General features: G+C 37.3%; 1 protein-coding gene across 1 annotated transcript in view; it reads right to left on the bottom strand.

Moving 5' to 3' along the window:
• PIEZO2 (piezo type mechanosensitive ion channel component 2) overlaps window positions 1-21,739 on the bottom strand; it is a 296,323-nt gene that overhangs the window by 41,104 nt on the left and 233,480 nt on the right. The window contains exons 26-32 of the mRNA XM_021388274.1: window positions 14,841-15,084; window positions 13,654-13,750; window positions 11,401-11,560; window positions 8,885-8,974; window positions 6,416-6,537; window positions 5,535-5,606; window positions 1,618-1,721 (exon numbers count right to left, since the gene is read on the bottom strand). Coding sequence (XP_021243949.1) covers window positions 1,618-1,721; window positions 5,535-5,606; window positions 6,416-6,537; window positions 8,885-8,974; window positions 11,401-11,560; window positions 13,654-13,750; window positions 14,841-15,084 — 889 coding nt within the window. The remainder of the gene's footprint in view (window positions 1-1,617; window positions 1,722-5,534; window positions 5,607-6,415; window positions 6,538-8,884; window positions 8,975-11,400; window positions 11,561-13,653; window positions 13,751-14,840; window positions 15,085-21,739) is intronic.

The following is a 21,739-nucleotide window of genomic DNA, read 5'->3' as shown; positions in this document are numbered from 1 at the left end:
TGCTTTACCTTCCATTATTTTTTGTATCATTTATATAAGAGGAAAAATGCAGACAAGGACAGAGGTATATGTTACACCAGGATGGGTCACATATTGAGCACTAATAAAATGTCAAGTACCTTAGCTGCTTTGATTAAATACTGAAGAATAGTTTTGGGTAGTTTAATGACAGACTTTGGCAAGGCTAAAATGGCTGAAGCAAATTTTCCAATAGCTCTCTATAAAGAAGGACAAAGCAAGAGCAATTAGTAGAAAACAAGAAGATATTAATAGAACATATCTATTGCATGACCATGTCTAGATTATTTAGGAAGGATTTATGTTCATTGACTCCAGTATGGAAAAAAAGATCATGTGTGATGTCTATAATACTTGCATTATCTAACAAATAAAATCTTAAAATTTTCCCTTGAGGTGACTATTAGAAACTATTTACACTAAAAAAAATATAATTAAAGTAATTCTTAAGCAGACTATGCCACAGAATATGTTCACTTTGCTAGTATTAAGACCACATGCACCGTGATGGAAGGCATATGAAGCGTGATGATCTAATGGTGAACATATTTTCATAAACAAACACAATTTTATTTTCCAGACAACTTGTCTCCTACACGAAGCCACTCAACATCTTCATATTTCACATACTGCAGAACTGGTCACTGGTCATGGAGGAAGCTGCCTGCTCTTCCTTGGGCTAGGCTTTTGGTAATGCACCAGTTCTGGAGCAGTGTAAGCTTGTAAATGGGTGGGAAGACATATCCACAAGAAGTTAATTGTTTCATCAAGATTTTAGAGTCGAGGACCTAAAACATTCTGCAGTATTTCTGAAATTCTTCAACAGTTAAAATTTCAGTTTTATAAAGATTAAAGCAATCTTATGTACAGGAGTGTTTCACTAACTTTTTCACCTAGGTCCTTGATTTAAGCCAGTGTGTTCAATAATTGATGCTACAAAGATCAAGCAGTCCACTAATAGGAACCCAGTTAGGAAACTTCAGCTATATTTTTATCATTATATCCTCTTACTTCAACACAGTCCATCACTTAAAATGCAACATGTTAATTAACACTATCCTGCAAAAGAAATGAGAGAAAGTGTTGTGGTCACTTTTTATATTATTAATCTCTTTATAACTCAAGGATATATTTTTCAGGTGCATTAATGTCACTAGTTAAAAAAATCTAAAATGTTTTTAAAATATGCGGATTTTTTGCCACGAGAAGTTACTTATTTTTGGGTCATTTCTTCATGAAATGATAGCATCTACTCAAAACCAGAAAATCACTAAAGCATTCTATGGCAGGAAAGGCAGCTTCCTCGCTTGTCTATACGGCAATACGGAAAAATAAAGCTCAGATTCAGAAGCTTTGTTTTTGATTTTTGTTTTCCTCTGGCAGAAGTGAGTGAAGATATGATTTCATTATAGTTATTGTAGGAAATTGGCAATGCTTGAAACAAGTAAAATTGCTTTTTAAATTGGCAAGAAATTTCATTTCCAATACGTTTCAGATGTACTTTATACTTACTAGCTACATTAATATATCAGCCTGTGTTAAGATAAACCTAAACTGTTTTTTCAGCTGTCATCTATCAAGGAAATCACTCAAACGTACCTGAAATGCAGATTTTTTTCGAGGCTCTTCCTCTTCTTTTTTCTCTTCTTCCTCTTCCTCTTCACTGTCCGTCTCAAACAAATAATAATTTCCACTTCTGACCACTAAGTGAAACAAAATATTTTCTTATCTTTCTGAAATGTTCTATTCGGAACTGCACCAAAACCTATAAACAGCCAGCTAGTCATTTACAAACTCATAATCAGGAGAGATGAAAATACAGAAGGAAGAGATGAATAGGTCTCAGGTAAATTATCTGATGTTAGTCTGTGATACTTTCGGGCATGGATGAGAACTATACAAAAACTAAGGAAAGACCATGAAAAGAAAACACAAAGAAAAAACTTGATGTTTATCAAGTTACGAGGTACACTTTCTAGAAACAAATGGCAGTTTAGTAGGAATGAGTTGAGAAGTGAAGGTTATTTGAGGGAGTAAAAAGAGCCCAGCAGATAAATGAATGAATTTACATAAACAGTACTACTGGACAAAAAATAAAGAAAAGCTCTTTGAAATGCTCAGGCATCCTTCAAACTACGGGATGGAATGGTATAAGTTAATGCTTTCTTCAAACTTTTAAGTTTTCATGAGGTAATGGAAAACCTTGGTTTGTTTAGAACAGATCACTCGGATTCTATGAATGTGAACACAAATGAGTTTCAATTTTTTGCCCATGGATTCAGAAAGAATCTGAAACCTTGATACAATAAAGATGCACAGTGACTAAGCTAGGCCTTATATCCTTGAACAGAAGCAATGTTTTTATTTCTCAGATGGTAACAGGCCTTCAGAATAAACAAGGGAAACAAAAGAAATTAAAAATAAGATAATGAGCAAGAGAAAAATCAAAATCACAGCATTACATTCAGCAGTGAAGACTGGTAAATAATTTCTGCATTTAAGCTGAAATATTTAAAGGAACAGTTACTCAGATGAAATGTCACACAATCTGGGTATGTGGAGCAATACATACTTATATTGAGAAGTGTATTCAACCCTCATTACAGGCCTCTGGAAAACTGACAATAGGTTTAATTCTATTCAATCATACCTTGAATTCTACAGAGATGCTCTGTACATAGGTGGTCACACAAAACAACAGTAGAAACCTCAGGGTACACACACTATGAAATTTGCCAGATCTCTATTACGTCATAATTTCAGCATCTAAAATTCCCTCACGGGGAAAATCACGTGCCTAGTTATGGTTTTGTAATACTCCTGAAAGCCTTGCAGAGGGACAGAGAGTCCACTTCAGCAGTTCTAATCGTTGAACTGAGGTTAGAAGTCTGGAAATTTCTTGGGTCAAACAAATTAATCATTTCGTACAGGGCCTTCTAAGAAAGCCTGTTTGAAGTGCACAGAGGATATAAATGTATTTTAAGAAACAGTAGTCTGCAGTTCTCTTCCATAAAAAAGTGTCTCATAAGTGGCAACAGAAACTGTCCACACAAAAGATCAGCAGGATAAGGTCTGGCATCTAGGAGAAACCTACACCACGGTGCAGTTGCAAACAGCCTCAGAGCAGCACCTAGTCAGAACTGGAAGGCCTGAGCTGGCAGAAAACAAATCAGAAAGGATCTCCCTCCAAAATTTTTCAGTTAGAGTATGTCGAAGGGGACACCATAATATAACAATTATACTCCTTTTACAGCTAAAGAGGGAGGTATGATTGAATAGCAATAATGCATTCTTGCACACATCAAAGAGGAGTAAGAAGTGTGTCAGTCACCTGCAGGGATTATTACAGTGTCCAAATTGCACTAATAAAATAATTCATAGCTAGATTGGACTCAGGGCCCCTCTACTTGCAAAACGAGACTTTCTCCTACTGAGAAAAGGTACTTGCAGGCTTTGTGGAAGGAGATGGAGGAGGCAGGAGGTGAGTCTTGCAGGAGAAGTCACATAACATTAGCATCTGTTTGTGCCCAGAGGGAAAGAACTCCCCAGGACAGCTGCAAACTCCATTTTTTCCACTTGGTCAGACACAGCTCTGTGCCCCAGGAGAAGCTGAGGACCTCTAAGCATGTGGCCCTAGCTCCTGCTGATCTTTGTGGGGCTCCATATCTGATCCACAAGCACTAAGAACTCTGTGTCACTGAGGAAAGCCTCACACATTTTTCTCATCTTTTCCACTAAGACCCAAATTCATGACTGCATTTTAATTTCTATGAATATAAAATGAGGTATCTTTCTGTAGAATAAACTAAACTAAGTGGTATAAGAATGAAAGCAACAATTTAAATTAAACATCAGAACTGGGATAAAACTTTGAGCTTTAGCAACCTCAACAGCATATATACAGCCACAACTCCATTTACTGAGAAAAACAGCCACTGGAGAACGCTGCAGGGTTACAGCACAGTGTTTCAAAAGGATAGATGGGGAACAATAGAGAAGTATCACTCTATTTTGTTTGTGAACCTGTGAACACCTACTGCAAGTGCCATGTTTCAATGAGTGAGGAAGCAAGCCACATGGCAGGCAATCGCTATATGTAGGATCAGGGTCTATGATGTTTCCCACAAGGTTTTGCATTATTGCAGTAAATAATTTCAAGGATGCTCACTGTTTAAATACCAAAACATAAGCTGCCACCTAAGAACATTAAATAATGAGGGTGAAATAAGTAAAAGCCAAAGTCAATGTCTCTCTTTGAGCAGTTCTTCTCACTACAAAACCAGTGGTGAATAAACAAGAGACCATATCCCATTCCTTCAAAATCACTGTGACTTGGAATTCTACAGCAAAAACTCACAAACTAGAGTTTTAATCTGTTTTGTCATTATTGTTCATAGTGAAAACTGGAGGAAAAGTTTGTTTTCACAAGACTTTTGAAAAGGGATAGGTCTCTCTAAAGTGGCAGTGTGCCCTTTAGAAAAATAAAAATAGAGACATAGTTTACTTGTGACTTGATAGAAATAAGCATCCAATACTCTGTTAAACACTGTTGGCAAATATATATGCTGGAGATATAAACAAATACACAAACATAAATTAAGGAGTCTGTAGATGTGTAAAATTATTACTAGGAGTAACTCTTGTTAAAACAAATGACCAGGCGAAATACAGACATTTATATTTAACTCTGGTCAGTGCTATATATCTGAATATTTTTAGAATCTTCAGAAGTTATTAAGTAGTTTACATCTGATTTCCTTGAACAAAGATCCAGCAGGAGATCAGATCTGAGATTGCAGTCTACTCGGTTTTCTTCCATTTTACCCAATCAATAGTGTAATCTGTTATCTACTCGGACTGGAATGGAAATACATTAGAATACCACAATGAAACAATGATATGAGGATAATAATTTCTTGTGCACAAGGTTGAACATAGTTTTGCTCTCAAATAAACACACACAAAAAAATGTGCATAACAATATCAGAGATATTCAGCTGGGCTCTGTGCTTCCCAATGTGGGAGCAGTCTAGCTGCCTTACTGTGGTATTCATATTTCTAAAGCTAACCACAGAATCACTGATGGACCATAAAAAAGATCTATTATGTGTGCAAATGAAAACAAAATTATGACTTATCTTAGAACACATCAGCAAACCTTCACCTTCATATGGTTAAATATATTGTACCTTGCAGTAGGGGAGTGTTGAGACTTTTGAGGCCAAAATTTTTGGCACATGTTTTTTATCTGATTTGATACCTTTCTAAAAATACTCAAAGTGTCATAAGCTACGCTTCCAACATAATATATATATATATATATATATATAAAAATAGGGTTAAGCTTCCTATTTGAAGATGTGGAAGTAGAAATTATTTGCTAAAATAAACAAGACTTCTATCAAGTCACAATCATAAAATCAGGCATAAAACAAACAGGTCAGGGAATGCCTTCATTCTGGTCAAGGATATAAGGGTTAAATCCACATATTTGTAAAATGATTGAGAAAACCTACTGGAAGCATGATCAACCCAAGGCCGCCACCACAGCTTTTTTTTGCCCTTGGCTTTCTCTTTGTCTGCTTCTCCTAAAATGAAATATGTCCAAACATTAATTTTACAAAATGAGAAACGTTCATTATACTGATTAATCATTTTTCATTTCCCTCAAAAGAGCAGAATTTCATGAGCACATCAGATGTTAGATCTACTGAATATATTCAGTATAGAAGTCATTTAGAAGCATGACCACCCAGCACAAATATTCTAGGTTATGCAGCAGTTAGAACAGAATTCTATGCTAAAACCGCTTAAAAGTTCAGTTTTGTGTTTTAAAACATACAGTCAAATTCCACTGTAATAACAGTGAATAATAACTTCCCTTAAATCCCTCTGAATTTCAGGTGCCAAAATTTTAGATCCAGTAAATGTTGATCCTAAGTCAGTGCTGGAAACGTGGCACTAGACAGATATCATTTATCTGTTCCCACATTTTAAAGAACATTTAAAAAGCATACAAATATTTCAGCGACTAAAAAAAAGCCTCACAGCATCCAAAAAACCTTGCTGGAAAAAATGTGAATTCCACCTATTTGTAGCACTATGGTTTATAAACAATAATTTTGTTCAAAACAAACCTCTGCTGCTATTCAGCTCTTTGCCAACAACCTGAAGTTAACCAAAAGTAACCTCCAAGCAAACTGTTTTCTCTAAGTCTTCTCGCAGTGTAAAATTTCAGATTTTTTGGCTGAATTAAGTTCCAAAGTGTTACTGAGGTATCAACCTTGTTCCATGATGAACGTTTTGAAGAACAATTTCTCACTTGCCCAACAATTCTATTGTCTATTAGGGCCTTAGCGCTCAACTGTAGCTATTGCATGACAATGGCTAATGGTACCTTCATCATCTTCTTCCGAAACCTTCCGAATTTCAGGGCCATCTGTGGAATCTTGTGTCATGCTTAGCATCCTCTCTTTACCCTTTTTGTATTTTTGCTGCCTGGCTTTGATGCGATCCATTCTAGCAAAAGGAAGAATCTTATTATGTTCAGGTCTTCATCCCTTTCAACCCACTCTGAAAAAGAGCTGTTAAAACTCATTCATATACACACACTTAACAATTCTAACAAAAAAGGTCCATTACATATTGTCACTAGATAAATGGCTCTGAAGGGTCTGCCTGGAAGGGCCAAGCCTGGAGGTTCACCCACTGATCAGTCAGAGCTGAGTTGCCTGATACCACATGACAGTTTTACCTAATCCCCTTCAACTATCTTCCAGCTATTGGAAAATGAGGGAATTGCTGTCAGTAGCTACAATCCAGCAAATAAAGCTCTGAGAAAAAAAAGACTTCTGCCTAATGCAGTGGCTTTCCTGAAACTTGACACTCAGTCAGGAATGGGGCAGTTCCTGCACTACTTGTGCTACCTCCAACTTCACCCTTAACACTCTCATGTGTCCTACATATCTGGAACCAAAGGAGACTTAAACTGGTTCAGTTGTGTTCAGAAGCAGGCAGACCTCCAATTCTCCTTCTTGCAACCCTGTAAACAGCACAATCTGGTCTTTTAGGTCTTCTAAGTTGTCACATTTAAAAAAAAAAGTAGTAAGAAAAACAAAGTCAACAATAACAAATTATTTCAACACTATTTGGAATAGAAGCAAATCATTCACTATTTTTAATAAAAATATCTGACTGCGTTTTGATCATTAATCTGTCTATATGTTAAGGATGAACCAGTGACTGAAGAGTGGGCATTACTGAATGAATTAAAACAGGCATCTTCCATTGTTGAAGTTGGACATATTGTAAATACAAACTAGTGATTTTTACAGAATCATAAATTAGCTTTGGAGATGCAAGCAGTACCATCTCCTTGATCTTAAACTGTGTAGAATTAACTGAAAAGAATGATTTCCAAGAAAGGTACATGTCTCCAACTACAGTAAGGTTGATTCAAGCACAGCAACGGCCCAGTACATCTGGTGGGAAACCCCCAGTGAACCCGTAGGGAGCATGGCCCCTGCAGCCTTCTGGTGTTTCAGTTATCAAGTGGGAGGGAGTTTTGACATTTGGTTAAGAAGCAGATAGGGCTTTTGATGCATGGTGAAGGAGGGACTTTGAAAGATTTTTGCAGTTACTAAAAAAGAATGTTGGCTGAATACAACAAAAAGTAGACAGTATAAAGAGAAATAATCTCCAGGACAGTTAAACTGAATGAAAATATTTTCTGTGAAGGTAAAATATATACTTATGTATATTGTAACAAAACACAAACTAAACAGAATGAACGGGTATGCAACAAATTTTACTAGGAATTCAAATATACAGAATGAAATCCTAACGCTAAAGTTAATGAGAATATTGTCATTCATTATAGTAGGGCTATGATGTTACTCATTTGGCTTTTAAATATAGGTTTCCTAATTCAGCCCTTTGCTGGTCAGATTTGTGCTTTTTTCTAACCCAGCTACTCCGTCCCAGTCTCCCATGTTTTAACCATCTATACTTGCACCTTCAAGTGAGACACGGTTAATATGGCACTTCTTATTAATAATGTGCCTACCATTATTAATAATGTGCTCTTTCATGAGTTTCACAGTGGAACTGGCATTTCACTGTCCTCTTTCCTACTTTATGAGAGACAGGGAAAGAGAAATCAAGAGAACAGCAGGGTATTAGTGGAAGAGAAGAAAGGCAGAAAAAGGAAGAGAGAAAGATTTTTTTTCACATTTCCTCACATCGCATGCTTTCATGCCACACAAAGTAGGACAACCCAAAACTACAGAGTGAGCTGGACCTCCAGTAGAAAGCAAAACATAGCATGTAGTAATGTAAAACATCTCTTAAACATGGTCACATTGCTATGATTCAAGTATGGAACAGTCAGATGATGATCTTGTTAACTTGTCATCAATAGACTTCTAAGATTTAGAAGAACCTTCAGAATAAGTAGAGATGTTAACATATTCTCTCTTTATTTGTACAGAATATCAGTTTCCATTTCAAAATTCTGTTTCCATTTCAGGAGGCACATCAGAACATTTCACCCTGATTTTTTTATGTCAACCTTGCAACCCCCTGTCCTAGAATTGTGAGTCTATTTTTAAATGAAAACTAAACCTATGCAGTATGTTGTCTTTCTAGAAAAGATGACTCTAAAACTGAGTAACACCAAAAAGCCTAGTATCTCTGAACACCCAGAGCAACAATTTTGTAGTTGCAAAATCATACTTCAAAAACCTACTAATCATTTCTATAAAATAAGGTGCTAGATAAATACCAACCATCAGTGAAAAACATACAAACACACACGTTTGTGTATATACTTGTGTATAATTATAAATATATACATGTAAATACATACTGTCTTTTCAGTTGGTCCATTGATTTTTTTTCCTCTTCAATTCTTGCCTTTACAGCCTTAACAATTGTAGCCTGGAAAAGCTCAGCACCCCTACAGCAGAAACAGGGGCAGAAGAAAGGAGAAGAAAGATTAAATGTTTCCAAGTTTCCTGTATGCCAGCTAACCACAGAGAGCTCTGTGTTCCCTCTGCGTACTACTTCATTTGCAGGTAAGAGATAATCAATGAACTTAGAATATTAATCCCTTAGCAGCCAATTATTTTAAGAGTTGAGGTCAAACACTGTGATCCCTACTCAGTTTGAGAGTTTTAAGAGTTCCTGTAGCTACTGATGGGTGACTTAAGTTTCCAGTCCCAAAGAATGCAGAACATGGACAGGTTCAAGGCTGAATTAGGACTTCCCACTCAGTTCCAGGATTTGGTCTTTATAGTTGTTTCTTCACTGTAATCATCATTCCCCTCTGCCTCATAGTCCCCTGGAAGTTATGAGCTATGCTCAGCTCAAGACTTTTGCCTCAGTGCAGCTTCAGCTGCACTTTCACCCTCTGAACATTACAGCGCTTTCTATCTGATGATACAAGCCCTTGAGCAGATTTCTGGTGTACCAAAATAATATGACTTCTAACTCAATTTTATTCGAAATGCAATTGACTCAGTGATTTGAATATCCAGAACACAAGACTCTACCATTCACTCATTCTTTATTCACTCAAGAGCTCTTAAAAACACTTGAAGAGTTTCAAAGACTTTCTCAGAGAAGTAGAATAGATTTAAAGCCTTCTCTTTCTTTTTTTTATTTTTGTCAAGAATTCAATAAGAACATCTCTCGATTCAGAAGTCTACTTCTAACTAATTTTTCAACCATCTTTTCTGAGATTGGTTCTTCCATGTAATGTGCAGGATAACCACAATCATGCTTATTTCCAGATGAATAATTGTTTTTCCCCAAGTATGGTAAAGTACAACAAAAGATGACGCGTTCTTCTTAGCAACTTGATCCCCCCTGAATTCTTACAGACCGTTGAAAACTGACACTGGAGAATTATCACTATTGTTTAAACGCAATCTTATTTGGGTAAGGACTTTTTATTTCACAATTAACTTTTACTGGAAGACAGGCTCAGGCTATACTGCCTGAATTCAAATATGACCTTCTCCACAGTCCAAATAAATTAAAAGCTTGGATTTTAGCAAGGCAAGCAGCTAGCTAAAAAAGTTAATGAAATTGCTGTATTTATATGACACTTCTTCCTGTAGCATCTCAGTAGTTCCTGGTCATTAACACATTTATCTTTACAAAGCTTCTGGCATAGGCCACTACATCTCCCCTTTTGCTGCTTGATAGGTTCAGCATCTCACCAAGAGACACAAAGCTGTAGGTAGAAACCAAACATGTTTTTTTCAACACAGTCAAATGCCATTTTGATTAGCCTGCTCTTCCTTCTGGATGCAAACTTTCCAATTTAAGAGGTATTTTGATATTACGATATTGCTTTGTTCTATGTTCACTGTGAACATAGCCCAGGGAAAAAAAAAGATACAAAAAAACCAGTGTCCAGTACTCTTTGGCATTAGCACTGAAATCCACCTCAAAGGAAAAGTCTGAGAGAGGCAGTAGGGGACTGTGGCGTAGATCTTTAGGTAGTCCCATTTGCAGAAGTGAATTTGGTCAGCATATGTAGCTAAAAATGTCTCCTTTTTAAAGAAATCCCAGGAGAGGAAAGGAAGATTAAAAAAGAGTTCTTTCTAGGACATGCAAGTCAAATTTGCCCTCAAATGTGTACAGAAATCAATCTGCCTGGTTTTTTTTTGGGGGGAGGGGGAAATGTCATAAAACACTTAATCCAATATTAACAAAAGTAATTCTTCAGAAATCTCACTGAAACTACGGATAGTTTAATTTCTGATCTGCCTTCATATTACAAAACAAAAAGAGAAAAGAAAAAAAACAACAGAAAAAAAACAAAAACAGGACAATGGTTGTGCTACTGACAGCCGTGAGTAGATGACTGTAGAAAAGTATAAGTAACGGACCCAAAGTGACACTTTTTCACCACATCATGGTTGGATTTCAGCGATGTAACACTTGGTGTCTTCCTGAATCAGATATCATTACTTCTCTGCATTTTTCCCAATGGGACATTTTTTGGAGATGCGATTTCTACAGCCCATTTTCTCAGACTCTGATCTCAGAAAGTTTTCTTTCCAAGGCTTAGAAACTCTGACATTTGCTCCTATACATACTGATGTTGAGAGACTGCTGAAACACACATCGACTTCCACAGCTTTTAATTAAAGCTATGAAAGCATCAGATAGTGTTTGGTGGGTTTAATTTCTATCAGATTCTTAATTGTTTTCTCATGCACTGTGTCAGAGTTGGAGTTGCAATTATTAATTTACCATGGATTGTTTAAATCAATGTTAACTACCAGAACTCCACTGATGCTATCTATCATGAACGGTAGGGCTTTTTTGAGTAACTCAAACTGTTTATTTTATTAAAAAACTTAATGTTACCTTGATGCTAGGATCTGGGAAGCTTTTATATCTGCAACCACATGAAGGAAGTAATAACTCATGAAGACTCTTCTTTGCAGCAGCAGAAAGGCAAAACATATACTGTCCCAGATGATTCCTGCTTCTCCACTAGGCAGTTTACAATCTGCATTGTTGGTTGCTGGAAAAAAGAAACCATCAGTGTAAAAACTGCTGTAATAAGTATTTTTTTATAATGTTTAATCATTTTAAAATGCCATTAAAATGGTTTTAAATAAAGCTTTTAAATCAAATTGAATTGATCCTTTAATTTCATTTTTCTTCAGAAAACTGATGTTTATTTCTGTTTGAATTATGCTATAGTTTCTTTTACAGCAAACTGGAAACCTTCCAACAATGTGATATCACATGAAAACTGGGAATTCACCAGAAGTGAAGAATTTTGAAGCAAATTCACTCTGTCTTAGTAAGTATTTGGAAAAAAAGAAAGTACTTTTGGTTAGCTTGACATATTTGATTTCAGCGCTTTTAAGAATGGGATGTTTCCGTTTTTTTTCATTTCAAAATGACTTTTTGTCTCATTTTTCTATTAAGAACAATATCAATGTGAGAATGAAGTGTTTTGTTTCAGTCAAAATAATCTTTTAATTGGCTTCTACCACTTTATATATTTCATTTTCCTCTCCACAACGCAGTTCACAGCAATCCTTGAATGTTTCTTTCCATTGCAGATGAGAAAAAGCATTTGAAACCACAAAACTGCTTCCTTTGGGATAGGAGGAGAAAGGCAGAGAGGAAATCCCATTCCTCCTGCCTCTAGATTTTGGCTTTGGATATTTCTTCCTTTCTTTCTTTATTTATTCTCTAAAGACATTTCTCCTGGGTATACTCAAAAATTAAAACAGAGTTCTTTGTAGCTAGACTATAAACTGAATGGCCTACTCTGCCCTACAGAAGGGAGAGAAGGACTCAAAGGACAGACTCTGGCTCAAAGCTGGCGTTACAACCAAGAAAGCCAGCCTAACAGGTCAGGAAGCTCAAGCTCCAAGAGCTTCAAAGGCTGCTGTGCTCATCCCCTGGGGAGTCAGAAAATCGTGTTTCTTATTCTACTCAAAAAGTATTGGATAATATGAACCACCAGGCACCGATTATCTTGTGAATGTGCATCTTTGTTTTTCCTATCTTTATGTCCTCCCATCTATTAGAGTCAGACACAAGGATTTTTGAAACAGAAATTCAGGACTCTGCTGCATATTCACTGGGTTAAAACAGTTCTGTTTTAAATTCTGCTACAAAAATATTGAAAGAATCACGTGCTTTCATACCGTCAATATAGGACAAAGTGTAGAGCTAAAACAGTAGCTCACAGAGAGGTTCAGGGTCTTGCTCCCCATTCTTCCTTCACCCCTTCTCACCTCCATCCACAGATACCACCCACTCCCATCCTGTTATCACAAACTTGAGAATGATCATTAAAAACATTGCCTAAGAACATTGTGCTTGCAAAAAAATTACTACTTTTATGCTGGCTTAGCCACTTGCCATTTCAATGAGCTGAACTGGTTTACCCTTTGAGCTGCTGAACACAGGGAGGAGTGGGAGTTTGCAGCTGAGACGTGAACTCAACTTGGAAGGTGAAACCATACTCCCAATTATGTCATCAACTGCATATACAGAGAAACTGTGTTAAGCTCCAGTATCACCAGACTTTACGTTTAAAGCAAGGTACATGTGTAAATGTGAGTGGGGATCTTGATAAGTCCCTCTGTATATGTATCTCCCTTGATTCTATGAAATCATAGAATCACAGAATGATTTAGACTGGAAGGGACCTCAAAGCCCACCCAGTTCCACTTCCCTGCTGTGGGCAGGGCTGCCACCCACCAGCGCAGCTGCCCAGGGCCCCATCCAACCTGGCCTTGAGCACCTCCAGGGATGAGGTACCCACAGCTTCTCTGGGCAGCTGTGCCAGAACCTCACCGTCCTCTGCCATTTCCCCTTGCCCTATCCCTATCTTGCCATGTAAAAAAGCTGGTCTCCCTCCTGTTTATACGCTCTCTTCAAGTACTGGAGGGCTGCAGTGAGTTCTCCCTCGTATTTCCAATACTCTGTCTTGCTACTCCATATATGATGAAACTTGATTAACTGAACTTACATGCAAGATATTTGCACAAGGTAATATGTCAAGAGAGGACACAGCGTAAATACGGTAGAAGATTTTGAAGGTGATCCACTGTTTATAGGAAATTACAAAGAAAAATGAGCTATACTTACGGATACGGTAGCCTTTAACTGTACAAGCCAAGCTAAATGCCTGAATCAACCAGCAACTATTCTGAATTAATGACTCAATGTAGCCACATGCTCCTATCTGGAAAGTAAAAAGAACAGTTTCAACTAACAAGGCATAGCAGAAATAAGGATAAGTATTGCATCTCTTTAAATTACATGCAAATATTTTGATTGCCACTGGCTGTCTCATATCTCATTAGTAAAACAGAGATTATTCAAAGAGGGTCTTTACCAGGAACACACATCACTTTAAATGTAAGAATTTGTTCTTTTCATTGTCCATGGGATAGCAGGTATGTGGGTTTCATTTTGTTTTTGCAGAGAAAGTGATATGTCGGTCATGTGATGCAGTGTGACAGCTAAGCAACTTTTATAAATCACCAAGTTAAACTTGAAAACATATATGGACAAGCTGAACATACACATAGCCCCACTGAATTCCCAAGCATAAAATGAAGCACATATGTAAGCATTTAGAACATTTGCAAATTCAAACCACATATAAATCAATTTTATTTCAGTACAATGACTTATATAAATGTAAAAATAAAAAAGTTTAAGTACTGCCTTGTCTCAATCATCTATTAGTGCCACTGCAAAAAATCTAATCTACAGAGATAATTAATGTAAGAAAACCATTAATACTTTGCAGAAGTATTTAACCTTTAATTATAAAACGTCTGTTTTCATCTGAAGCTCACACTAGTTCTAAAGGAAAACAGAAAGCAGCTTGTTATGTTGTAGGCAACCTCACTAAATCCATTACACCACAAAACTGCACCTACTAATAGACTTGAAAATTGTAGTTTTAAATAAAAAGTTTAACTGAATGTGCACCATTTATTGATGGTGTAATCTTACACTTCTTACTCATTTCACTGAAATTTTCACAAGACTTCTAAGGAACAACTTAGAGAAACCAGAATCTGATCCTTTGTAAATGGCTTTCAAGCTTTTTCGGAGCCAGACAAGGCAGCACATTTTCCTAAAATATGTATGCATTAGCATTCTCTGGACATGCACTTGCAGTTTCTGATTTAAAAAGGAGCCTGCTTTGCACTAGCAGAAGGCTGGGGTCCTGTAAAGGATTTTTAATGGCCATTCAGTGTACTGTGCACAGTTCCTATGAAGCCATGAAACTGCACAGAGGAAATGCAGCAGCTGCTTACCGAGAGGATGTTCTTCATGGTGATCACAAAAACATTGTATGCAATCAGCCAGTCCCAGTAACGCAGGATGCTCCTGATGGGTTTCAGCAGCAGATCTCCACCAAAGAGAAGGAAATAAAAGCAGGCAACCAAGTAGCCCATACAGAATATGCTGATCCTTGTTGTTCCCGTTATGAAGATTATGGTAAGCACAAACCAGAAGAGGTAACTAAAGATTATCACCTTATACATATCCAAGTAGGACCTGGAAGTAAAAAAAAGAAGGAAAAACATTGTCATTTGCTGAGGACAATGATAAATTTCCTCTCTCTGCACTGCTGGCTGCTACTTGTGGCAACAGACACAGTGTTTCTGTCAGCATTTGGGCACCTGCATGGGATTAATGCCAAAGTCAGTGTCTGGATTTTCTACTCGGCTCCAGCTTGTTCATGACGCTCCACTCAGTCAGGACATTGTGCATCACATGGGATCAAGGGCGAAAAATACATTTTCACCAAACTTCACGATAGAGTGATGCTATCTGGCAATGCGGTGTATGCAATTTAAAAGCTATCTGAGATCATCTTTGAAGAAGTCTGGGTAATGCTACAGCAAATTATCTTCAAAAGCCAGCTATAATACTTCACTGCAAACAATTCTGCATTTATCAATGACTTCTGGGGAATTCAGTCTAGTCAAAAGCCTAGCATTCAAAGATAGTCACTACAAATATCTTTCTGCAGTGGAAATCAACTATAAAGGTTTTGAGTTGTAAAAATAAAGTTTCTACAGAATGTATATGTGCTAGAATTTACTGAAATATTTGGCAGGAAGCTGCGAGACAGAGCTATCTGAAATCAGGCCGGTGCACAATGGGAAAAAGTGAGAAACAGCTTGGTATTTTCAGTCTTCAAAATCTTGACTTAATATTGACTCAGTGAGCTTTCAAATAAGAACATCTGCCAAAGGCAATACCAAAAGCTACATATAGCTAAACACTGCAAAACCAACTAATTCATGGCTTCCCCTCATTCAGTGTTTTGATTCCAGATGTACTCTGTGTTCAGGGTCTGTTCACCCAGGCTATGAAACTAGATTTGTCAGGAAACCAGGCAGGGAGAAGGCACCATGGGAGTACACATATACCTGAGCCAAACCATGTAAGGAGTAAATGAACTAACTGCAGTGGATGAAGCCACATAAAAAGGCCCCTGCTGCTTGATGTTCTCAGGCTCAGAACTTTCTAGGAGTATGTATTTATAGTCCTACATTTATACGCATGCAGCTTGCCGAAGCTAACCAGAGAGGCATTTAATGAAAGGTAATGAGAAAGCTCCTCTATGTTTATTTCCCACAGACATTAAAGAAATTTATGGACTGCTGCCTGTGAAGTCTAAAAATGTCATGGCTGTAGAAACGCTGCTGGGTTTGGGGCGATTAAACATTAACAAATAATTTATACACACTAGGAAAATAAAGATGCACAAGGTATCAGTTGAACAGAATTTCACTAATTTAATATGCACTCAAAATGGTGCTCTGTTTCTCCAGTAAAAAAAAAAAAGACTTAATGTTCGGTGCTTCTTTAATAATAATCACTTACATGTAAGATGTTCAGGAATCATCTTCCTGAAATTGCAGTATTTCTTTGCTATCAACAAAGTGCATCAACTTTCAAAAAAATCCCGAAATGGAAATGATCAAAACAAATTGATCAAATTGATTTTTGGTTAAACAAGAACATTTTAATACTCTTCAACAAATATGAATTCTGACTCTTAAAAGACAACTGGAGCTGGCTGCATCCAAACATTCCACCATATTCACATTGCATTTGGTTGAGTCATAGTGCAACAGCAAATACTGCTGTCAGATTAAAACTTACAGAAACTAGGGAGAATATGAAAAGCTTGACAGTAACTTAGCTATTTTTTTCACTGTGACCTTAATAATTTGTTACATTATTAGCAGTGATTTAAAATATCAAATACAACAGTTAATCTAATTTTGTAAAATATACATTAAATATCAGTACACCAAAAAAAAACGGTATGAAAAGCTTCTCAAAAGGTAGGAGGCAATACAGCTGTATGATGCAGTTCTTAGAAATGTAGATCTTTCTCGTTTTTGAAAATACACGATTACAAGCAATCTCAGCAACACAAAGGACTCCCAAGATTTGACTTTCTTGTTGGCATCTTACAATATGGTGTTACAGCAAGTCATTCAGGGCACACCTAAACAATGAATTTCACAGAACATCTCAGATACCTCTGTGCTGGCCCAAGGACAAAGTCACGGTGAACAGAGGGGAAAGAACTACACCTGAATAGTCACAGGTATATGGTAATATTACCCAAATCATACTTATTTCAATTGTAATCCCCTCACACTCCTTTATTTGTCTTTTTCCAAACATCTCCCTAATCTTTAATTATTTACAGTATTATAGGTGAGTTGAGTGCTCTAAGAGAGGGAATAAAGGTATGTCTTGAGGACCAAAACATTAGGAATTTAAGAGTTTCATTTCTTTGCTATGGAGGTTATAAAGCAACAGTGAGAGACCAAAGCACAAGATCACCTCAAAAGCTAAAAAGACCTTACACGAACAGAGAGAGACAAGCCATGGGATATACATATTTTTTGAAAACTTTTTAATAGACAGCAAAAAAACCTTAGTCTTGGATAACGTATACCATAATTTTATACTTTCATTGCAGACCACACAGATAATTAGTTTAATGCCATGTAAACCTTCCAAACCTCACCTTTTAAGTGGTCATTAAATCCACATCCAACCTCAGGGAAGAGAGGTCATCCTCAGGATGGGGTATTTGACAATACAACTAGGAAACATGAGAGCTGGCTTCTTCCCAGGGATACAGTCCCACTCTCCTCCATTCCCCCAGCTGTGCACTCCTGCCCTGTCTTTGGCTCTGGCTCTAAAAATTAGTTTAAATAAGCAAATTTGTGAAAGCCTATTTATTCTGGGAAAGAAGGGCTATTTTTCTGACCATTACAGCCTATGAACCAACTCACTACTGGTGCGATGAATGCAAGGGCCAAACAACAGTAATGGTGCGCATGTGTAGCTGGAGTCCAAGAATACAGCCACACTTGAGAAAGATTAGCCTCTACACCATTGTACCAAGAGCATCAGAGCATGGCTTTGGTAGCACAGTAAGTTCTAAATGAGAAAATATGCAGAAGAAACCTGAAAGATAATTGAAAGTTAAGACTGTAAGATAACTGCAATTGGCTAACTGTCACTAGCAGACCCACTGATACTATACATGACTGTATCATCTTGTTCAAAAAAAGGAAGACATAATCTGAAGTTCACCCATCCATCTATCCAAACTACTGTAACCTCAGATGGCTGTTTGTATCCAATGACCTCTTTTATTTACTAAAGGTTTATTAGTCTCATCATGATCACTTCAGTATTTTATTTCCACAGGGATTATTTTTTAACTGCAATGCAATCCAGACTCTTGTAAAAAGAGTGCTCTAGGTGTAGCCGAGTTCCCAGCAAGTTCAATGATACGTTTGCCTGTGGCTAGCCTAGTGTCCAGACTGCACGCATCCCAAGGCATTGATGCTGCCGCTGATAATCCCTTTGAGGAAAGGTCTTTGTCCTAAGGTCAGCACCTTGAAGTTTAGGGGAGGAACACTGAAGTTTAGGGAAAGCACTGATGAAACCAGATATTGCTATTACACTGATACAGCTCAGTGTTTCCTCTTTCTGGAGGAGCTGTTGTTATATCACTGTCTTTCCTTCACAGCCACTTATTTTGCTTTGAGTGTGGCTCACCACCTCCATATAACCCCAACGCTCTTCCCACAGCCTTCTTCTCATGACTACCCTTTCTCTCTTCTTCAGGCATGTTATTCCTACACGCTTACATTGCTAGCTGCCTCTTCACCTCTACTTCCCAGTTTTATTCCTCCACTCTTTCCTATCTGTGATTCCTTACATGCTTTACATACGGCAGGAGTTTAACTCACAACGTTTCCCTTCAAATCCCAACATTGCTGATTTCTCACCAAGCTTCCATCCCCAAACCCTTTCTCTCTAGCTCTATTTTGGTCTTAAGAAGTCAGGTTCAGTGATTTTCCCTTTTCCAATAGCTTCAACGTATAGCACTTCCTAAAATTAGCTCCCTTATTTTAACCGACTTCTTTGAATTTAGTGTTGTGGATGGATCCCATGGGACTTAGTTCCTACTGTTTTTGTCAAACCTTCTCACAGAACTGATACTCTCTTTCTCTTACCAGTGAAGTCCTTCCTTCATGATTCTATTTGCTTTAAAAAACCCCAAATCCAAAGCTGTGTTATTTAAGGCCATTTTATAAGCAACAAAATGTTTATTTGCTTTATACAGATATGATGGGAAGCCTGTAATGATGATTTGCAGATACTCTCTCACCAACTCAAGTTAGTACTCTAGTTCCAAGAAAGGCATTACAGCTGACATTGAGAGACTTCTTCTGACTCACCTGATGATGGTTCCCAAGGGGGACAGTTCAATGACTGACTGTTAATACTATTTCTGGTCTCAGGAGGCTAAAAGTAAATTACAATCCCAAATTATTTCCCTGTCAACATCTAGGAGAACATCAGAAAACTGCCTGGGAAATGAAATGAGAATTTTCTGGCAATTGAGACTGTGGGAAAGGATTATCCTCAATGAAGTTGCTTTAAATTCTGTTTCATTTTAAAAGCTCCTACTACTATTCTTCATTTTCATTTCCGTTTCATAGCCCTCCAGTTGTACTCTCCCTTGAGATTAAATGTATATCCCCTGAGAAATCTAGGGGTGGAAAGACAAGAAAATTTCAGAAAATCTCTTCCATAGACTGTATTTATCATTGTTGTGCTGAAGTATTTCTCCAGAAATAAGAAAATTAGGCATTTGGAAATTTGACCTTTTCCTGCAACTGTTTATGTTCCAGTTAAAAGTTTTTTAGCCATGCCTACTCGAACAGTGACCAACTGGCATCTTCTTGAGGGAACAGACACACCAGAAGGGTGCTACAGTCTGCAAGTGTGATTTGTTTTCCTTAGCAGTAAATATATACTGAGCTTCTCAGAAATCAAATGAATACTAAGAACTATTTTTTGAAGCTTTGTAATATATTCATAACCACGTTGTCTTCACTTATTTGTTTTTTCTGACTGACTTCTGTGTAAATGCCATTTTTCATTTCACTTGCTTGGATAAGCTTTGAACCAGGTTGTTGCCCATGTTACAAATATTTAGACCATTCTGAAATTTCTGAAACAAAGTGAAAGAAATGTTTTTAGACAAAGCCCTTTATGTTCCAAATTGTACTGGACAGAGGCCAGATACATACATTTCTGAGGTATATCTTCAGTGGGTTCTCCAGAGCTTGAGAGTCCTTCTCTTAAAAGATTTATAGTCTCTAACGAAAGAATCAAAGTCACTTCAAGAGACTGTCCAGCCATTCTCTGGCGCTTCTCTGAAATAAATTAGGCATCTAGGATTGCATATCGAAATGCAATAGTTCACTATTAAGACAATTTAAAGTCTGGGAGAATCTGCATTGTAATGAAGACACTGAAGGGGACACTGAAGGAAAGATTCTGTCAAGAAGATGAGCTGTTACGCAGTTCATACTATAAGGGAAGGTCTTATACCCATCTACATGTTCTACAAGTAAGTTTGCATTACAGTTTCAGGAAGTGGACACTTCAAATGACATCAACAGAAAGTTACAGCTTATCTGCCCCAGCATCTATGAGAAAGGAAATCACACACAGGAATTTCTTCTTTTCCTGTAATTAATGAGTTCTCTATACATTTGATGGAATTTTCAAACAAAAAAATGTCACTGCTCTGTTTCCTTCTTTGCCTTGTTCTTTTCATTCCATTTCTTATTCACACAACATAAAACTATCACATGAAACAGTTACACAGATTTCTGTGTTTAGCTGGAACAAGTATAAAGTAATCACAGGTTATTTGCCCAGTTCCCCAGTACAAATGTGATTCTTTGATTTTCTTGTGTTCGGTTTTTGTGATTGTTTTTGTGTCTTCCACCTATAGTGTAATTTACTCCTAAGCACAAGTTGCAGATTCCCAATTAAATGGCTGCATAGCATTAGTAATGTATATACGGGTCTGTTTTCCCAGCACATGCCAAGTAGTGTGTTTAAATGCATAAGAAGCCACCAATGGCTTCAGCTTGATGCATACCATGCATATGAATCAGAAGACAGAACTTAACCCAAAGAATTGTGGAGAGGCAGCAGGCCAGTTCAGCTTGGACTTTGCTTTCCATTATAAACCTGACTTTGATTCCCATCCAAAATCTTCAAAGAATATCCTTTGTGCTTCAAATTTTTCTTACTTGGCCATTTGGGAATATCTTCTACAGATGACTAGAAATACCAACTAGATTCCAGGGAACTTTGAAAAGATGCCAAAGGAGACAGCTTAAAAAGCAGTGATTTTCTTGCCTCTTTTTCCTTTCTGAAGATAGTTTTCAAATATAGTCTCATTGTTAATGAAGTTTTTTCACAAGTTTTTTTTCTAGATTAAAATGGGAAAATAAGATCTCTTCTTTCTGCCAGCGGCTACACCATCAGTGAAGCTCTTTGCCAGAGACCAAGGTGATGAAGCGTACCAGAGTGCCTGAATTATCTTTTGTTAACGTGTACACCACTACAGTGGCAATAAGAAAAATTCAGCCAATCCCACTACTCATACCTCTAAACCAACCTTTGTTTGGCAGATGTGCCTTGGAAAGCATCCCAATTTGATGGAGTATTTTGAAAGGAGGTTATGACCAAGTCCTGTTTGACAGATGTCTCTTGGAAAGCATCCCCACTTGATGGCATATTTTGAAAAGAGGTTATGACTTCTTGCTCTGTTTATTTCAGTGGGGCTAGAGCA

The sequence above is a fragment of the Numida meleagris genome, chromosome 2, assembly GCF_002078875.1.
Source record: "Numida meleagris isolate 19003 breed g44 Domestic line chromosome 2, NumMel1.0, whole genome shotgun sequence".
Classification (NCBI taxonomy): domain Eukaryota; kingdom Metazoa; phylum Chordata; class Aves; order Galliformes; family Numididae; genus Numida; species Numida meleagris.
Note: the sequence above shows the minus strand (reverse complement) of the source record. Positions and strands in the feature narration are given on the sequence as shown.